Source organism: Phalaenopsis equestris, unplaced genomic scaffold, assembly GCF_001263595.1.
Source record: "Phalaenopsis equestris unplaced genomic scaffold, ASM126359v1 Scaffold211777, whole genome shotgun sequence".
Classification (NCBI taxonomy): Eukaryota; Viridiplantae; Streptophyta; class Magnoliopsida; order Asparagales; family Orchidaceae; genus Phalaenopsis; species Phalaenopsis equestris.
Genome location: NW_018230755.1, coordinates 103,356 through 120,881, shown reverse-complemented (window position 1 = coordinate 120,881; position 17,526 = coordinate 103,356). Strand labels below are relative to the sequence as shown.

General features: G+C 33.9%; 1 protein-coding gene across 3 annotated transcripts in view; it reads right to left on the bottom strand.

Moving 5' to 3' along the window:
* Nucleotides 1–8,542: 8,542 nt before the first annotated feature.
* The window catches only part of LOC110036849 (probable UDP-N-acetylglucosamine--peptide N-acetylglucosaminyltransferase SPINDLY), a 94,944-nt gene continuing 85,960 nt past the window's right edge, over nt 8,543–17,526 (bottom strand). For all 3 annotated transcript variants that reach the window (XM_020741390.1, XM_020741392.1, XM_020741391.1), the window contains exons 11-12: nt 15,371–15,518; nt 8,543–9,123 (exon numbers count right to left, since the gene is read on the bottom strand). In XM_020741390.1, coding sequence (XP_020597049.1) covers nt 8,768–9,123; nt 15,371–15,518 — 504 coding nt within the window. In that variant the 3' untranslated portion in view covers nt 8,543–8,767. The remainder of the gene's footprint in view (nt 9,124–15,370; nt 15,519–17,526) is intronic.

Here is a 17,526-nt window from a genome sequence, read left to right as displayed (position 1 = left end):
ATATATATACTATTTTTATTCTTCCTTTTGATTATCTATTCAGACTAATTAACCATTTGCAGATGAATAAGCAGTATACTCAATTCTCGCATAAATCTTTGATTATGGTTAGCCATTTGGCATATGCTGATGATGTCATTATTTTTAGTAATGCCAGTAAATCAACTATCAAAGCTCTGATGCAAAATCTAGATACTTTTCAAGATTATTCAGGTTCGGTTTTCAGTAAAGATAAATGCAATATTTATTTTGGTAACTCTGTCAAAGGCTCTATTGTCAATTGGAGCAATAATTACACTGGGTTTCATGCTGCCTCTTTGCCCCTTAAATATTTGGGAGTAAATTTGATTAAGGGTCGTCGAAAGCAAATACAATTAGATGAAGTTGTGGATAAGATCAAACATAAATTAATGATTGGAGGAACAAAGGAACAATTTTCTTTCTAATGGGGGTCGCATTACCCTTCTCAGAAGTGTTTTATTAAGTATTCATTTATATACTCTTCAAATCTTGAACCTTAAGAAAAGCACTCAGATTTGATTGGAATGATTATTTAACCATTTTCTGTGGTTAGGTAACCAATCTAGAAAGCATTGGACAACCTTCGCTAAAGTTGCCAAGCCTATTGCAACAGGGGGTCTTGGTTTTAAAAGTTTGAAGCAAATCTCTGATATTAGTGTGTGCAAGTAGTGGTTTAAATTTCGAGCTAATAATTCGTTATGGGCTCACTTTCTTCATCATAAATATTGTACTATATCAAATCCGACTATCGTTCAATGAAAAGTGGGGAATTCTAAAATTTGGAAAGCTATTTTGAAAGCTAGAGAGGTTGCGAGCAAATTTATATTTTGGGATGTGGGTGAAGGTAACATTTCTTTTTGGCATGATAATTAGGGCTTAAGGGAGAGGGATTTATCTGTTATCACTCCACAGAATAATAAGTTGATGGTTTCTGATGTTTGGTTGGACGGAAATTGGGATGTCAATAAATTAAGGTCTCTTGTTGGGGATAAAACTGCTTTTGTATCTAAAATTCCTACAAAAGGAAAGATAAAGACACCCCTATATGGAAAACTTCTTCTAATATCTCTTCATCGAAGTTGCTTTATTCAAATTTATATAAACATGGTAGGTGGCGGTGGGGAAGTTTTATTTGGAATAATTTTCTGACTCCTTCCATCTCTTTTTTCTTATGGAGATTTTTCCTTAACATGCTTCCTCTTGATGATATTCTTCAAACTCAAAGGGCTGAAATTAGCTTCACAATGTCATTTATGTAACAATGAAGAAGAATCGGTGGTGCATCATTTTTTCCAATGTCCTTATGCTAGAGAAATTTGGAATACATTGGAAAAACATTTTCAAATAAATTGCTTTGATTGTAATGACATTAGAAGCTACCTCTTTAAGTGGAAGGTTGCAAATAAGATGGATCCCAAATTTGCTAGCTTCCCTTTGTTGGTGCTTTGGTTTATTTGGGTGGCAATAAATGATCATAAATATCAAAATTTTGGGTTTGGTTCCTACTAATGTGGTTTCTTACATTCTTGCTTATTTATTCCGGGCTAGTCATATTTTGGGGTTGAATGCTGAATTACACCAACCAAGGGTGGGTAGGATGGTCACTTTTATAAAGTGGCAACCCCCTCCTATGGGTTGGATCAAAGTGAATATTGATGGAAGTTGGACTTCCAAGGCGGCTGAAGTTGGTGGTGTTTTTAGAGATCACTTAGGCTTGTGCAAATGTTTCTTTGCTTCCCCGATTATTGCCTCATCACCTTTTGAGGCAGAATGCTAGGCTCTTTTACTTTCTTTGCAGGTGGCAATTGTTTTTAAATTCTCAAAGTTGATTATTGAGACTGATTCTATTAATCTTTATAAAGATTTTGATATGAATATTACTCCTAAATGAAATGTCGTGGTTATATGGAATAGAATCAGGGAGATTATAGATAAGTTCAATCTTTCTATTCGTTTCTCTCACATCCTTCGTGAGGGCAACTCCCCGACGGATTGGTTGGCGGGGAGAGGTAAAATTGAGGAAAGGCAGTTTGTTGGCATTAAACCTAACTCTCATCTAAAGTGTCTTCTATGGGGGGGCTCTATCCTTTCATCAGGATATGAAGTGGCCCTCAGGGAATGGTTCTCTCGGGATTTTTTGCTTGATTGGAGGGATTAATTTCTGCGTTGACAGTAAGGAAATGGCTATGATTTTTTGAGATAATGTGGAGTGGATGTAGATTTTTTTCTGTGATGGATATATATTTTCGTCTTCTCATGGTGATGGAATTTTTTTTGTTTTTTTCTGCTGCTATAATCTTAACCCATCGATTTTATATGATGGGTAGAGATATGATGGGTACAACATCATGAAAAATTCAATGAGCTGCTATAAGAGAATATTTGAAGGATGGGCTGAAAACTTCTTTTCGAACTCCAAAAATTGATTTATGGTTTGTGATAATAATTGCAGGTCATTCTCTTCTAAGCTGGGAGGAGGCATACATTAGGCACTTTGGAATTGGTTTTATATACCATATGCTGCACATTTATCATGTGAATCGTGGCCAGCTTTTAGAGAATTGGGAAGGCTTGAGTAATTGCACTATCAACTGCTATACCATAAATTATGTTGCAGATATTATGAAATTTTTTATTTCCCTGATTTTCAATTGAGAATGAGATATAAGATATATAAAAGAAAGATATTCATGATAAAAGAGCGATATTCATGATAGGCTTTATGATCTCCTATTCTTTTGCTAATTTCGATGGTTACTCAGGAACTTCACAACAAGAAGTATGTTAGTGAAAAAGGTGTTCAGCTGGGCTCAATTATTGATATTTGATATGATTTGGAGTATATTTTGTTTCTTTGCAGGATGACTGGCTTGGATTTTTGCTTCGGGGTGTTACTGCATTACTATTTCCCAGTTTCAATTTACGGTGATTTGCAGCCTCAAGAGACTTTGCTTGGAGATTCTGGATTTTACTACTGCAAGTTGAGTCGCTAGACTAGCTACAAATATTACAAGCTTGAACTTGTTTATATTTTATTTTAGAGTTTTTTTTTTTTTTTTTTTTTTTTTTTGTTTGGTATACTTGTATAAGTTTGGTCATAATTGGGTATTAGGGACTTTTATTTATTTGTTGGGTAGAGTTGTACTTCGTGGAGGATCCCTATTATTGAGTGCGTTATGTATTACTTTTTGTTTTCTGGTTGGGAATCCTTCACCAACAAAATTTTGTATCTTTTTATTAATCATTAATGCGTAGGGAGACGAATAATGCTCCTTTAACCAATATATATATATATATATATCTGTGTGTGTGTGTGTGTTTGTGTGTGTGTGTAAGCTCTATAAATTTATCTCATGGAAGATGGAACATATATGTTATGTTTGTTATTCCTTTCTTTTTTCAAGGTGGGCCCTATCTCTAAACGTTGGTGGAACTGGTGTCCAAAGCCATTGAACGAGCAAGATAATTGTCTCTTGGTGTCCTTGATTAGTCTTGATCTGTGACTTTATCTATTTTTACCTCTATTTTTCTCTGTTTTTTTCTCATATTTTCTTTGAGATCTAACAATTTGTTGTTCACCTTGCTGATTTTTCAATTTTTGTGGTATTTTACGAGGTGTTTTTCAGAGATATTTTGGTTGTTTTGGAATTTTTTGCGTTTTAATTATCACATTTTTTTTGTCCTGTAGCTTAGTGGCAATTCTTAGGCGTTTTTGGCCTACAAAGTTTTTTTTTGGGTTATTGTTGGAGTTATTTCGAGCGTAACCTCGAGTTTTTGCATTTTACGAGTTGGATTCTTGGTTTTATTCATTGTGTTTGATGTTATTGGTGCTTTTTTTGCTGTATTCCAGGTGTTTTGCGAGTTTCTTCCTTGTGTAACAACAATTTTAGTCTTTTTATCCTTTGTTAAGGCGAGATAGTGGGGTTATTTTGTATCTGTTTTCTATTGTCTAGGGTAGGCTGCAACTCCGATTTTCTTTCTAGGTTATGAAAGGACCTTATGGCAATCCTCTATATCTTGCTTTGCTTTTGCTTTGGTTGATTTGTTTCTTTAGCTTCTTGTTATGGCGGATTTAACTAATCAACCATCTTTCTTGGAGGTATTTATAGATATTAATTCTTTTTCTCAAATTAAATCGAGCAATTGTTTATTCCTTGTTGATTACAAGGAAAAATTGGTTGATAATAATGCGATTGAATTGATTAAAAAAGCTTCAAGGAAAAATGGGAAACCTGCTTTACTATATTTGGAGGAAGAAACGATGGCACTCGCAGAGCTCTTAAAATTCAACTTAATTAGTAAGTTCATGTTTGCACACCATAAGATGGAGATAACAAAGACTTCTTTTGCAAAATTGAAATTTCTCGGTAGACGGAATGTTGGGCTAATAGATGGAAGGAATCAAATGATATGCTTAGAGAAAGAAGAAGACTATACCTTACTTATGGCAAGAAAAGTGTTGCAAATTGAAAAAGTTAACATGAAGATTTTGAAGTGGTCTACTGATTTCAACCTAATGGAGGAACCACCTATTATTCCTATATGATTATGATTCCTAGATTTAAAACTTCATTTAATTAAAAAAAAAGTTTTTTATTCTCTGGGTGCTATATAAGGTACCTCGATGAAAATTAATTCGACTATTTTAAACTATTCGAGACCATATGTGGCTAGAGTAATGATAGAAAGAGATGTTACTCTTCCTTTCTGTAATTCAATCTGGATTGGAGACTCAAATTCTGGCTATTGACAGAGTGTGGAAATGGAATATGTTCCACCCTACTGCAATAATTGTCGTATGATTGGACATTATTTATCCAACTACTTTATAGCTCATCCTAATTTAAACCTAATATACAAAATAGAAAGGTTGTTAGACCTGGCAATCACAATGATCAAACTATAGATCTTCAGATAAAAGATTTCGAAAATTTTGAGTTCATTGAGACCCATCCAATTTTACATCAGAGGAACAAGAAAATGCTTGACTTGACAGATGCAAATATACATAGTATTTCTTTGTTAACAGATGTTAAATTGATGAATAATGAAATTATCTTTTCTAAGCAAAAAAAAAAATGATTTAAGTAATCATATAAGAGTTTTCTGGGCCAAGAGATTGTCCGTAATAACACCAATAAAATTATTTTTTCTAATAATAATGAAATGGAAGTTATTATTAGAAAAGATAATTATCAACCTAGCAGTTCTTTGATCACCACTATTGATCCAATTGTGGATTCCACTAATTTTGTCACCATTTTTGATCCCATTGTGGAAGAATGTTTGGTTACTAGATTAGAATTAGAAGAAGATTGGATGATTCAAAAAACTACTAAGAGAAGGAAAAATTAAGTTATGTTAACCCAGATGATGTTATTCAATATCATCAAGGAGAGGATGTATTGCTTACGAGACAAGGGATTTGTTTATGATGCACAATACTCCCGTTCTAGCTAGAGGTCATCATCAATTAACGTTAAAGTCGCCAGGCATGTTGGCATACTCACTGAAGACTTGCAGGCCAAGTATGATGGAAATTGGCATGACATGGAGTTTCGAATAATGCAGAAAGACAAAGCCATGAATGCCAGAGTAAAAAGCCTCAAGGTAACTATTAATGAGCTGAAACATCAAGCACGTTAATGTGGCAAGGCACATGTGACCAACATGAATAAGGAGAAGGATGAGGATGATGAAGATGACCCCGAGATGATTAATTTTTCTTTCTTTTGTATTTGTAGATCAAGCTCATTTAGAATTTTTTCATTTATTTTATTGAACTGTTATAGATAAATTATTATATTTTTTATGAATTCATTTGATTTAATTGTTCATGTGTTATTTTATGACATTATGAGAAGTTATGGATGTGAATTATATTCAGTTCATTATGTGATTATGTGATTGTATGTTTATATATTTTCTTGTGTTAAATGCCTCATTTTTATTCTTATTTTTTGTAGGTTTTTAGATGATTAGCGGATATTTTTTTAGTTACAAATTTTTTTACTGGCTACAAATTAGTTGTTTATTTAATGACAGAACATTTCTGTCAGTATCCAGCTAAAACATTCAGTAGCTAACAATTTAGTCATTAAGAACTTAACGGTTGAAATTAGCCAATAATATTACTGACTAAGAAATTAGTTTAAAACATTGACAACAGGCTAATTTTTTATTGTTAACTATTTACCAGCAGACATTGTACTAGCTGATAAAATTTATGCCAAAAAAAGTAAAAAATATTAATTTACTCGCTATCAACATTAAGCCGAAATCAATTAAATTTAATTTAAAGGCTAAAAATATTTGATTACTGACTGGAATGTCAACAAGCAATGTGTGGATTTCTTGTGGTGTATAAACTATATGATTTACAAACGTATAAGGGATGCAAACATGAAATTAACAATGTCGGATGGGAGAAGAACTAGGAAACACCGACATAAGAGGTTATTATTATGATATTTCAATTTTGATGCTACTGGAAATTAGACGTGGTTCCTTTTAGAGGAACGCCCCTATATATAATAAAGAGCACAAACCAAACCCAATAACATGTCAAAATAAGGCACAATAAAAGATGCAACAACCAGATCATAAACTAACTAAGAACAATATTTAAGCATATGGAAAACCAAAATGCACCCTACCAAAGACTAAAAAATCATATATAAGGTGTTTCCTAGTCACAACATCTAGTGTGAGATGTGTAGTGTGGCTAAAAGGCATCTGAGCACTAAGCTCGGTCATATACCAAGCATTTAGATAGAAAAGTACTTATCAAACGAATGACAAGTGTAAATTCACTCAATCTCTAGAACGATAGTATAAAATCTAGTTAAAATAGGATAATTTGCATTATATCAAATATTTGGAACAATCTTACCTCTGTTGGGCTTCAACCTGACAAATCTGTGGCTGTCAAACGACGTAGCCCTCCGCCTTCCCTTAGTTCTGGAGCTTGATGTATCTTCCATTTTTTTTTTTTTTTGCCAGAGCAGAAGAATGAAAAGGTTAAAAAGAGTGGAAACTTTGGGATTCAGGAATTCAAAATTCAAAACCACTAAATCAATTTGAACACCCTTGACCCCTTTATATTGAAAAACTGACGCCACAAAGATGCATCGACATCTCCTAAGCATGACCCAAGGCATTGTGGAAATAAGTGGCATCATTAAGACACTTGCCATGTCCTGACCAATGACAATGAATTGTGACAATCAATTCGCACCCGAGCATTGTGGTGTTAGCATGCAATGTTGCGTCACAGAGTTTATGTTCGGTCAACAGCCGCAACTTTCACCTTTGTGTTGTGTTCGTAAATCCGGTCACCATCAATTCAATTGATAGGGCACGGGGGCGCTTGGGAGTGTTTAAGGGTGGTTGGCGGCGGGAGAGGGGTGCGTAGTACCACTGCAACATATGTTAGGTTTCCAAACCATCTGAGAAATCCTAAAAGTGTTGCGTGGCGCACATATTTTTTGGCTAGTCCCTATGTGCTGTGGTACCAGACATTGTAGTACTCGCGGCAATTGCTGTTGTGGCGCTACTTAACAGAAGTCTCTTCTGAATCCGTTTTTGAAGGAAATCAAGACCACACATCCCACAGAACGACTTGGATTTCAAGGGGTTGTATCAGGCAATAGCATTCATATGAGCAAAAACTGCTGCTCATACTAATCTTTAATGTGGTCATTACTTAATATTTTAATTTTCTTTTTATTCAAATTGTAGTTATTTTAAAATTAAGAAATATTGCAAATCTTAAAAGCTTAAATCCGTGTGATATAAGCCAATAGGTAGTATCATCTTGAATAGATGAAAATTTTCATATTCGGAATTTCTCTTCCAAAGTTTTACACTTTAGCCCATAAGGCAAAATTTATCAATTCATAGCAATTCTTGAGAGGAAAACAATGATCTTAGCATTTTTCCTCCCCATAATTTTCCTTTTTGGTCTTCAAGGTTATATTACCTTTCAATCCCTATCAGCACATCCATCAACCCACGTAGCTTAATTGCATTTTTTAATCAATATCAATTCGCGTTCAAAGCACAAAAGGACTAAAAGTTCAAATTACAACTTCTTGAAAAAACGATCGTATAAAATGATCGCCATGATTGATTGAACTAATACACGATCTAGTTTACTCAATTACTTGTATTCATAATTAATGCAGATCATGCGAACAATATCACATTATGTAATTAGTCATAATGTTGATTTTGCATGCATTGTTTTATAATTTCATAAATTAATTCCATTTTCAACATTTGTGTGCAAGTCATTCAAAATTCATCAGTACTTTTTAACATAATATTTGTAAGTTAAATAATAAATTAATTTTTTTGTTAAAGCTTAAATTTTTGTAAGTAAAATTTGATGAACTTAAAACTTATTTGTCTATTTCCTTTACATTAGCGTGCTTGATGTTTATTTCTATAAAAATCTTATTGAATAAAACAGCTTGCATATGCAAGCAACAACTTGAATAAAATTATTAACATTGACCAATTAATATTTATAAAATTATTAACATTAACTTATTTGTCATATACCCTGTTGCTACGTATGAGGTCTAAATCAAAGCTATGGAACTTTAATTACATGCTATAAATTTCACATAGCTGCAAGAAAACTAGGCCTAAAACTCCAATAAGCTTTCACCGAATCTAACACATGAAATGCAAGTCAGTTTGATGAGCTGAAAGAAACAGAAAAGGCTTATCTCATTCTGCATCATTTTGAGGAACCAGCAGTACTGCACATGACTGCTACTTTGACCATATTGGATTTCGCAGCATCGAGAAGAGGATCGGACTGCAGAGCCTTCTCAAAGCAGCTTACTGCATCTTCCCACCTGCCCTCTGCCACATAAACCAGACCAAGATTGTTATGTGCTAGTGCATATCCTGGGCAGATCTCCAGAGATTTTGCAAACATAATCTTCGCATGTTCAAATCTTTTTTGCTGGCGAAAGAGATTTCCAAGATTTGAAAGAATGGCATGCGCCTGTTGAGCAGTGGTTAAGGATAGAGCACGTTTGTAAACCTCTTCTGTTAAGGATGGATCATCTGAAAGCTGCAAAGCCACACCTGCATCAAAATCATTTCACCATGTAATTAGGCGCCCAAAAAAACACACTGAAGGAAACTTTGCTAAATTTTGAGGATATTTTTGAATGAAAAAGATATGAAGCAGTTCACAAAATACTACCTTTCATAAACGAATGAGCAACATTATCTTAACAACTATTTATCCATATTCTATGTATAATATTGTTAGATAAATTTTAAATTACCCACTAAAAATTTTGCATTTCCAAAAAATATGGAATGTAAATTTTATGTTTAATAAATGAACTTTTTATATTCCTTCCTAGAACTTCATTTAATTATGCCTATTGTTGGATCCAAAATCCTGTGGGTGGTTGAAAAGTGCACGCCAATGGTGTTTTCTTAAGTCTTAATATTCACAAAATAAAATACAAAATTAGTTCAAGTGTCTAGATATAAAGCCCCTTTCATTACCTCCATCATTAGTTTACCACCTCCCCATTCTATTAAACTAACTGCTTATTGAGCAATTTATAGGATTTTTAAATATATTTGTGATACATACTGTTTTCAAAATATGCTAAGTTTATAAACATTGTTCAAACAAAATTTGACGTGCATTTTATTGGTTTAAGATCATGGCAAACAAAAAATCATCTATTAAATGCTACTACATCGAATAAAATTTGTTTGAATAATTTTACATACCCAATCTATTGAGAGCTACTACATCAAATAAATTTTGTTTAACAAATTTTACATACCCAATCTATTGATAATCCTAAAAAATCCAAAACAAATCATTTTGAAAGAATACCACTCTATAAACTCCGTTTAATTAATTAGCCAACACTAGTTGATCTATTCAAACTTCGACCAATTTGTATCCAATCTAACAGTAGAAAAAATAAAATAAAATGGAAAAAACTCCTAAACTCTCTAATACCATGCAAGCACAAGACAATGAAGTAAAATCTCATTGGGTTCGCCCATATCATAGCCCCTCACATAACAAAAGAAGGCTAGAGCTAACCAGTGAAGGCTCTATTTATTAACTATATTATTGAGAGCAAATTATAGGACATCTAAACATGGTTGTAACATAAATACTGTTTTCAGCATATATTGAGTTTATAAGCATTGTTCAAAAAAAAATTAACATGCATTTTACTGGTTTAAAGTCATGGCATATAAGAAATCATCTATTTTAAGAGCTACTTTATAGAATAATGCATGTTAAATTAATTCATAAGTAATATTAATAAAGGTTAAATCATGTCAAATTAAAATCTTTCTCGTGTTATTGCAAAAATGTGAAAAATGAAGAGGAAGAACCTAGAGATGATATGATAGAAGTTGATATACCTGCATAGATTATTGTGAATACAAGTGCATTTTCTGAGATAATGACTGTAGTAACGCACTTAATTAAGAATTCTCAGACTCGGGCAAGTTCTAGTGAGAGAGGCTAGCTAGACAAATACTTAAAATTTTGTCACTATATGAGACCACCTCTCTCTTTTGGAGGTACATCAGATGCTGAAAATTGGTTGTTGAGGGTAAAGAAGATCTTAAATAGATTGTCTTGTCCTCTGGATTTGATGGTTACACTCGCTATACAATTGCATTAGAGGGAGAAGCGGAGAGATGATGACGATAATAGCAGCAGGAGAAAAAAGGGGGTAGAGTCAGCCACATGATTTAGTGGGACAAGTTTGTGGGCACTTTTAGAGACTGGTCGTACCACTGTGAGCCATGAAGCAAATGCAGGACAATTTTATTCCATTGGTACAGGGTGATTGCTCAATTATACAGTACGAGACAACATTCACTATGCTCTGATGATATGTGACTCAGTTGATTCCAAATGTAAAGAAGTGTCACTGATTTTTATCTGGGTTGAGAGATGTAATTAGACCGCTTTTGATTTTTCTTGGAATCGATGATTACTCTGGGTTGGTGGAGAGAGCCAAGAGGATTGAGTTGGATACACAAGCTACTCAGAGGAGCAGGGACATTCAGAAGAGAAGAAATTCAAAGGGATCCAGGTTTTTTCTCAGAGCTTTTAGGGTAGGTAGTCCTTCCAGTCAGTGAAAACTAGTGTTATGGCCAAATTTAGCAGCACTGACACTGAGTTTAAAGCGAAGAAATGCAATAAGTGTTGAAGGTCTCACAAAGGAAAGTGTTTATCTGGATCAAATACTTGTTTTTGGTGCCACTAGCAAGAACATATGGCGAGGAACAACCTTAGATTAGGTCAGAGGGCTCCAACAGATTCTAGGAGCAGTGTTGAACCACCTCAAAGGACATTGGCAGACTGAGGGTAGCTGAATCTTCATGATCAGTGTTAAATGCAGGAGAGACTCAGCAGAATATCCAGACCAGAGTATATGCACTTTCGCAATAAGAAGCTAAGGGCTTCCCTAATGTTATTACAAGTATGTTTGATTTTTCATAATTTTAACAAGTGCACCTTTAATCATCACAGTCACGCCGTGTCATTCATAAAACAAAGAATTAAAATACATTAATAAGCAAACTCTAAATATTCAATGCAATGATTTTAATGATAGGTATCATATATCTTCAGAGTAGGATTCTAAGAGCATTATTTGACTCGGGAGCATTGCATTCTTTTACAACTAAGAACTAATTAGAGTGATGCAACTAAATATATTTCTACGCCTATAATATTATCGGTGAAAATTTCAAATGGTGTTTTTATAGAGGTGAATCAGTCACGTGAGGTAAAGTTAATGATTGGCGGAAAAGATTTTGAGTTACAACTTATTATGTTTCCCTTCAAGAAGTCTAAAGTGATTCTAGGCATGGATTGTATATCTAAAAACAACCATTATTGATTGCAATAAGAAGACTGTCAAAACAAATAACTTGGGGGAAGCAGGAGTTAAATTTTATGGTGACAGAAGATCGACATCCATGATAATTACATGTTTTAAGGCTTTTAAATTGTTAAATTGTGGAAGTCAAGGATTTCTTGCTCAAGCAACAGAAACTTCTAAGGAAGTAGCCTTTGGGAGATATTCTAATGGTAAAAGAATATCCAAAAGTCTTCTTTGATGATTTACCAGGATTACCAACAGTGCAAGAGTTTAATCTCACTATTGGGTTCTTGCCAGGTTCTAAGCTTGTATCAAAGGCACCTTACAGAATGACAGTTAAGGCGTTGTAGGAGTTGAAAAGTCAATTGCAAAAGTTACTAAATAGGTGGTTCATCAGACCCAGCACCTCACTTTGGGGAGTTCCAGTATTATTTGTGAAGACAAAAAGAATGGAAGCTTCAGGAAATGCATTGAATACAGAAAATTGAATAAGCTCACAATTAAAAACAATTATCCACTTTCAAGGATTCACGATTTGTTTGATCGGTTGAAAAATGTTTCTATATTTTCAAAGATTGATCTGGGGTCAGACTATCACTAACTAGGGATTAAAGAAAAAGACAACGAAGACAACTTTTAGGATCAGATACGGGTACTATGAGTTCGTGGTGATGTAATTTGGACTGACAATCTAAGGTTAGAAGCTTTCTAGCTCTGATTGGTTATTATAGAAGATTTGCTGATGGGTTCTCTTGGTTATTATAGAAGATTTGCTGATGGGTTCTCTCACAGATTGCTAAACCACTATCAAGATTGACTTAAAAGGCAGTGAAATTTGAATGGCCATATCGTTGTGAAAAGGCTTTCCATAAGCTGAAAACTTGTTTAATATCTGCTCCAATGTTGGCTATTTCTTTAAATTATGATGAGTTTCAGATTTTCGGCGATGCATCTTTAAGGGGTATGTACTTATGCAGCATGGAAGGGTTATTGCATATGCATCACGACAATTAAAAATCATAAAAATATCTATTCCAGACAGTACTTGGAGCTTGTAGCAGTTGTGTTTGCTCTCAAGATATGGAGGCATTATCTGTAGGATGTTAGATTCAAAGTTTTTACTGATCACCAGAGTTTGAATATCTTCAATAAAAAAGTGCTAAACCTGAGACAGAGGACATGGTTGAAATTTATTAAAGATTATGATTTAGATATTCAATATCATCTGGGAAAGCAAATATTATTGTAAATGCGCTGAGTAGAAAATCTTCAGGTAATTTGAATTATTTATTTACTCACTAGAAGCAGTTATTTGAAGATTTAGAGAGGTTGAAGCTTTCTATAGTTGATTATGGTGATGAGTATGGTTAAAGTAAATCAGTTGAAAGAGCAGCCAACTATAAATGGCAGAATTGGAATTTTTTTATCCAAAGATAGCAGTGTTCAAAAAGTCCTGAAGCGGATTAAGGCAAACAGTTTGGAGATTTACGCACTAAATCAAAATGGTTTATTAAGATATAAAGGCGAATTCTATGTCCTAAATGTTGATAATCTAAGGAAATTCTTGAGGCACATTTGTCCAGTTATACTATTCACCCAGGAAGTAATAAAATGTGGTAGGATCTCAAATAAGTATTTTGGTAGCCAGGATTGAAGAGGAGTGTGATAGAATTTGTGGCTAAGTGTCCTTCATGTCAGCCATTGCAAGAAAAACATCAGCAACCTGGAGGTTTGTTGCAAGCTTTACCAGTTCCATAGTGAAAATGGAAAGAAATTGTAATGGTTTTGTTATTGGGTTGTCAAGATCACGTCTGGATTATGATGCTATATGGGAAATTGTCAATAGACTGAACAAGTATGCCCATTTCTAGTCAATTAGACAAACAGATCCAGCTGGTCAAAAGCTAGCCAAATTAGATGTGGATCAAATCGTAAGATTACATGGAGCGACGAAATCTATTGTCTCTGATGGAGATGACAAATTTACCTACAACTTGTAGAAAAATGTTCAAGAAGCTTTGGGCACCAGATTGACTCTCAACACGACTTTTCACCCTCAGACGAATGGCCAGTAGAAAGGGCAATCCAGACTTTAGAGGATCTACTAAAGTTATGTCCTTGATTTTGGTGGAGAATGGGAATCACATATATTATTAATAGAGATTCCTAATAATAATAGTTACCAGGCTAGCATCAGGATGGCTCCATATGAAGCCATGTATGGAAAAAAGTGTAAAACACCTTTATGTTGGGCTAATACAGACGAAAGAAAAATCATTGGAATTGATTTGGTTGATGATGCTACTAAAAATATTAGATTTATCAGAGACAAACTTAAGGCATTGCAAGATAGAAAGAAGAAATATTTTGATTTCAAGCACAGATCAGTTGAGTTTGAAGTTGGAGATTTTGTTTTCATCAAGGTTAATACATTGTAGCGATTGGTTCTTTCCCCACCTCTCACTAATTATTATTGTAAGGTTGTCATCTGTTGAATAGAAAATTACAATGGAAATTGTGGAGCATTTTGCTAAACCACTATAAGTAGTGTTTATGATCGATTGTTTGTTCCTTTCTACAGCCATTCGTTGTCAGATAACACTCGTTAGAATCTCAAGCCAAACACATTTATCTCATATTTCCAAACTCCTGAGAAGCTAGCTTGTTCATGGCCATTTGGCCAATAAGCAGCCCTCAAACAACCCACAATACCAACTAAATAAACCCGAACACCCATATGCCATGTCATCGCATTTTCTTTCAACTTTTATGTTCTATATACAGCCTTAAATCAGATCCCCTAACATCCATTTTCCTTGTCAGCCTATTGTTCTTCCTTCCTAAACCATCTACCACCAAGAATTGTAGAAAGATCTCCCATCTACAGTTAAACTTCATTTTAGTCCAGTTGCATTGTTGCTCTAAATACACTTCTTATGAAGTCCGATCATCTCAAACAAATACTTCTGAATTCTCAACCAACCACAAACACAATGCATTACTTTGAAGGCTTCTTTCTTCTTCATACCATATATCTTGGATTTCATATCTAAGATTTAACTTCAAATGTTTCAATGTAATATTTTTAGTTCAACAAAGCTGTATAAATTAGTCTGTCTTGCCTATTTGTACAGGAAACTCATTAAATTTCCAATTTGTCCAATAATGTCTATGCAGTCTGACAACGGCATTAGGCATTGAAAAGGCTGTACCCTTGCGAAGTGCCATGTTTCACCTCCTCTGTATTTACGGTCATACACAAGTACTGCTTTGTTTATCATGGTTATATTTTTATTTCAAATTTCTCATATAAACAATTTGAGCAGCCCCAACATCAGCCTCTTAAAAAGAAGTAACCCGCAATTGAGTGGTGATCCAACCACCGAAACTTATCTTTATAACAGAAAATAAGATAACAAAAAAAGAGGAACTCTGATAATTACCAAGATTAGACCAAGCATAGCTGCATTCCACGCATCGAGCTACAGTTTCCTTGAGGAACCTCACAGATGTATTGAACTGCAGAACACGAAGATTGTGTAGGCCAAATTGATGCCATTGCGCCACATCATTTGGATCCTCCTCAACTGCCTAAAAATGTTTATAAATTGTCAAGAAATGCATGAAAGGTGGTGTACATTAAAAAAGTTAATCCCCTCCTGTAATTCAGTAAGCAACTCTTTCCGTCTATGCATACTCAGATGTGCAGAAATATTAATTTGATTACATAAGCAGAAATATGTAAAGGAAAGCAATTCTTGAGGAACCTACATAAACAACAACAAGATACATTTATCCCACTAACTGGGGTTGGCTACGTGAATCATTTTTCTCAATTGTATCCTATTGAGCATTTGAGTGTCATATTTTCACTTATTTCTAATAAATTCAGATAACTTTTAATACAATATGCCCAGGCCTTTTTAGGTTGACCTTTATCTTTCTTAAGTAAAATCTAAAACATCTCCTGCCCTAACCGAGTCATCAGATCTTCTTGGCTTTGTTCCTGCCTAATTTGCAATAACTCATTAATGAGTATGCCGAATCAACCCCTTGGTCATTATCTTGAGCTACAATGAGCTTTATTTAACATACTTGATTATTTTAAAATAAAGACACTGAATCCTACTGGCAAGAGGGACAATATTTTATTTTATATTATATTGTTGTATAATCTTTCCAAGGTTAAAAACTAGAAAAAAAAATTTATAACAAGAGCAAATGTTTCGTGATAATCAATCACATAGATGTGAGCGAATTATTTTGCTACATGTGCAGTTATATATCTTTTTAAGCTTCCATCAACTTTTTATTTATTACAAACAGCCATATACACCCCATAGCTCTTTTCCCTCTTGGAAACTCAACTACCTCTAAGGTATTATTCCTTCCTAGAATATTTCACCTTCTCTCTGATAAGTAATATCAATATAAACATTTGATATTATTTAATAATGTTTACTATATTAATAGCATATATATATTATTTTATATCTGTACAACCGTCCCAGGAGCACCGTGAAAAAATTACACCACTTAAGGTGCTTCATTATCAATGTTTTTTTTTTTTTCATTTACGAGCACGGGTATCTTAGTGTTCCTCCGCTAGTACCATAAAGGGATGTCTCTAGCATTGATCATGCACATACAGGTAATCAATACAAACATATCACTCATGTGTTCATTGCATTCAATTCAATATACTACAAATAACCTACACTAATTCATGATAGTAAGTAGTTACAAACATTCATAGCAATATGACCAATAAATGAGAGAAACATTAAAATTAAAAATAAAGACTATACAAGTATCATTATCTACTAATGCAAAATGGTGGAGAAAACCAAAATATTATCATAGATTAAAATTACGAGTACTCACCTCGATATCGATTTATTGTTGTCTAATTTGTCTTGACATTAACTCCTAAATTGAAAACATGGTATAAACATAATATTTATATTAAAACAAATTAAATAAATTATTTTTTTAATTAGATATTTAAGTTCTTTATGCATAAATGCTCAATCTTACTTTATGTAATCTCGCTTAATTTTCTATTATATATAGACATATATATATAAAAGCCAGAATTTTGATAGAAAGAAATATTATTTTACCTTTTCCGGGAGAAATATGGATTGACACGCAACATCAGAGATTTTGGCAGCAAGCAGAACTTGAACAGATATCACTTTATTGTACCCACTGTCGTATGTTTGGACATTCTCCTTTTCAATGTTATCAGTTGCATCCGAATTTAAAACCTTCAAGTAAAAACGCTTCTAGATCTGCCCCACCTCATACATGTCCCTCTTCCGCTCCTGAGTGCATTCCACATATTATTGAAACACCGGTTGACACAATGTCACATCCCCCTCCCACTACCGGAGACAAAACTGTCTCTGTTCTTCCGACTGATATATTGGCAGATGATTTACTTGTGTCTGATAATCAGGATAGTATTGAAGCTCCACATCCCCATGATGCATCAGGTGTTGAAGAGACATGCTTACCACATCTTCAGAATCAGAATGTTATTACTGCAAGTCAGGAGCTGGGGGCTCATTCTCTCCTACATGCCCAACAATCTGTT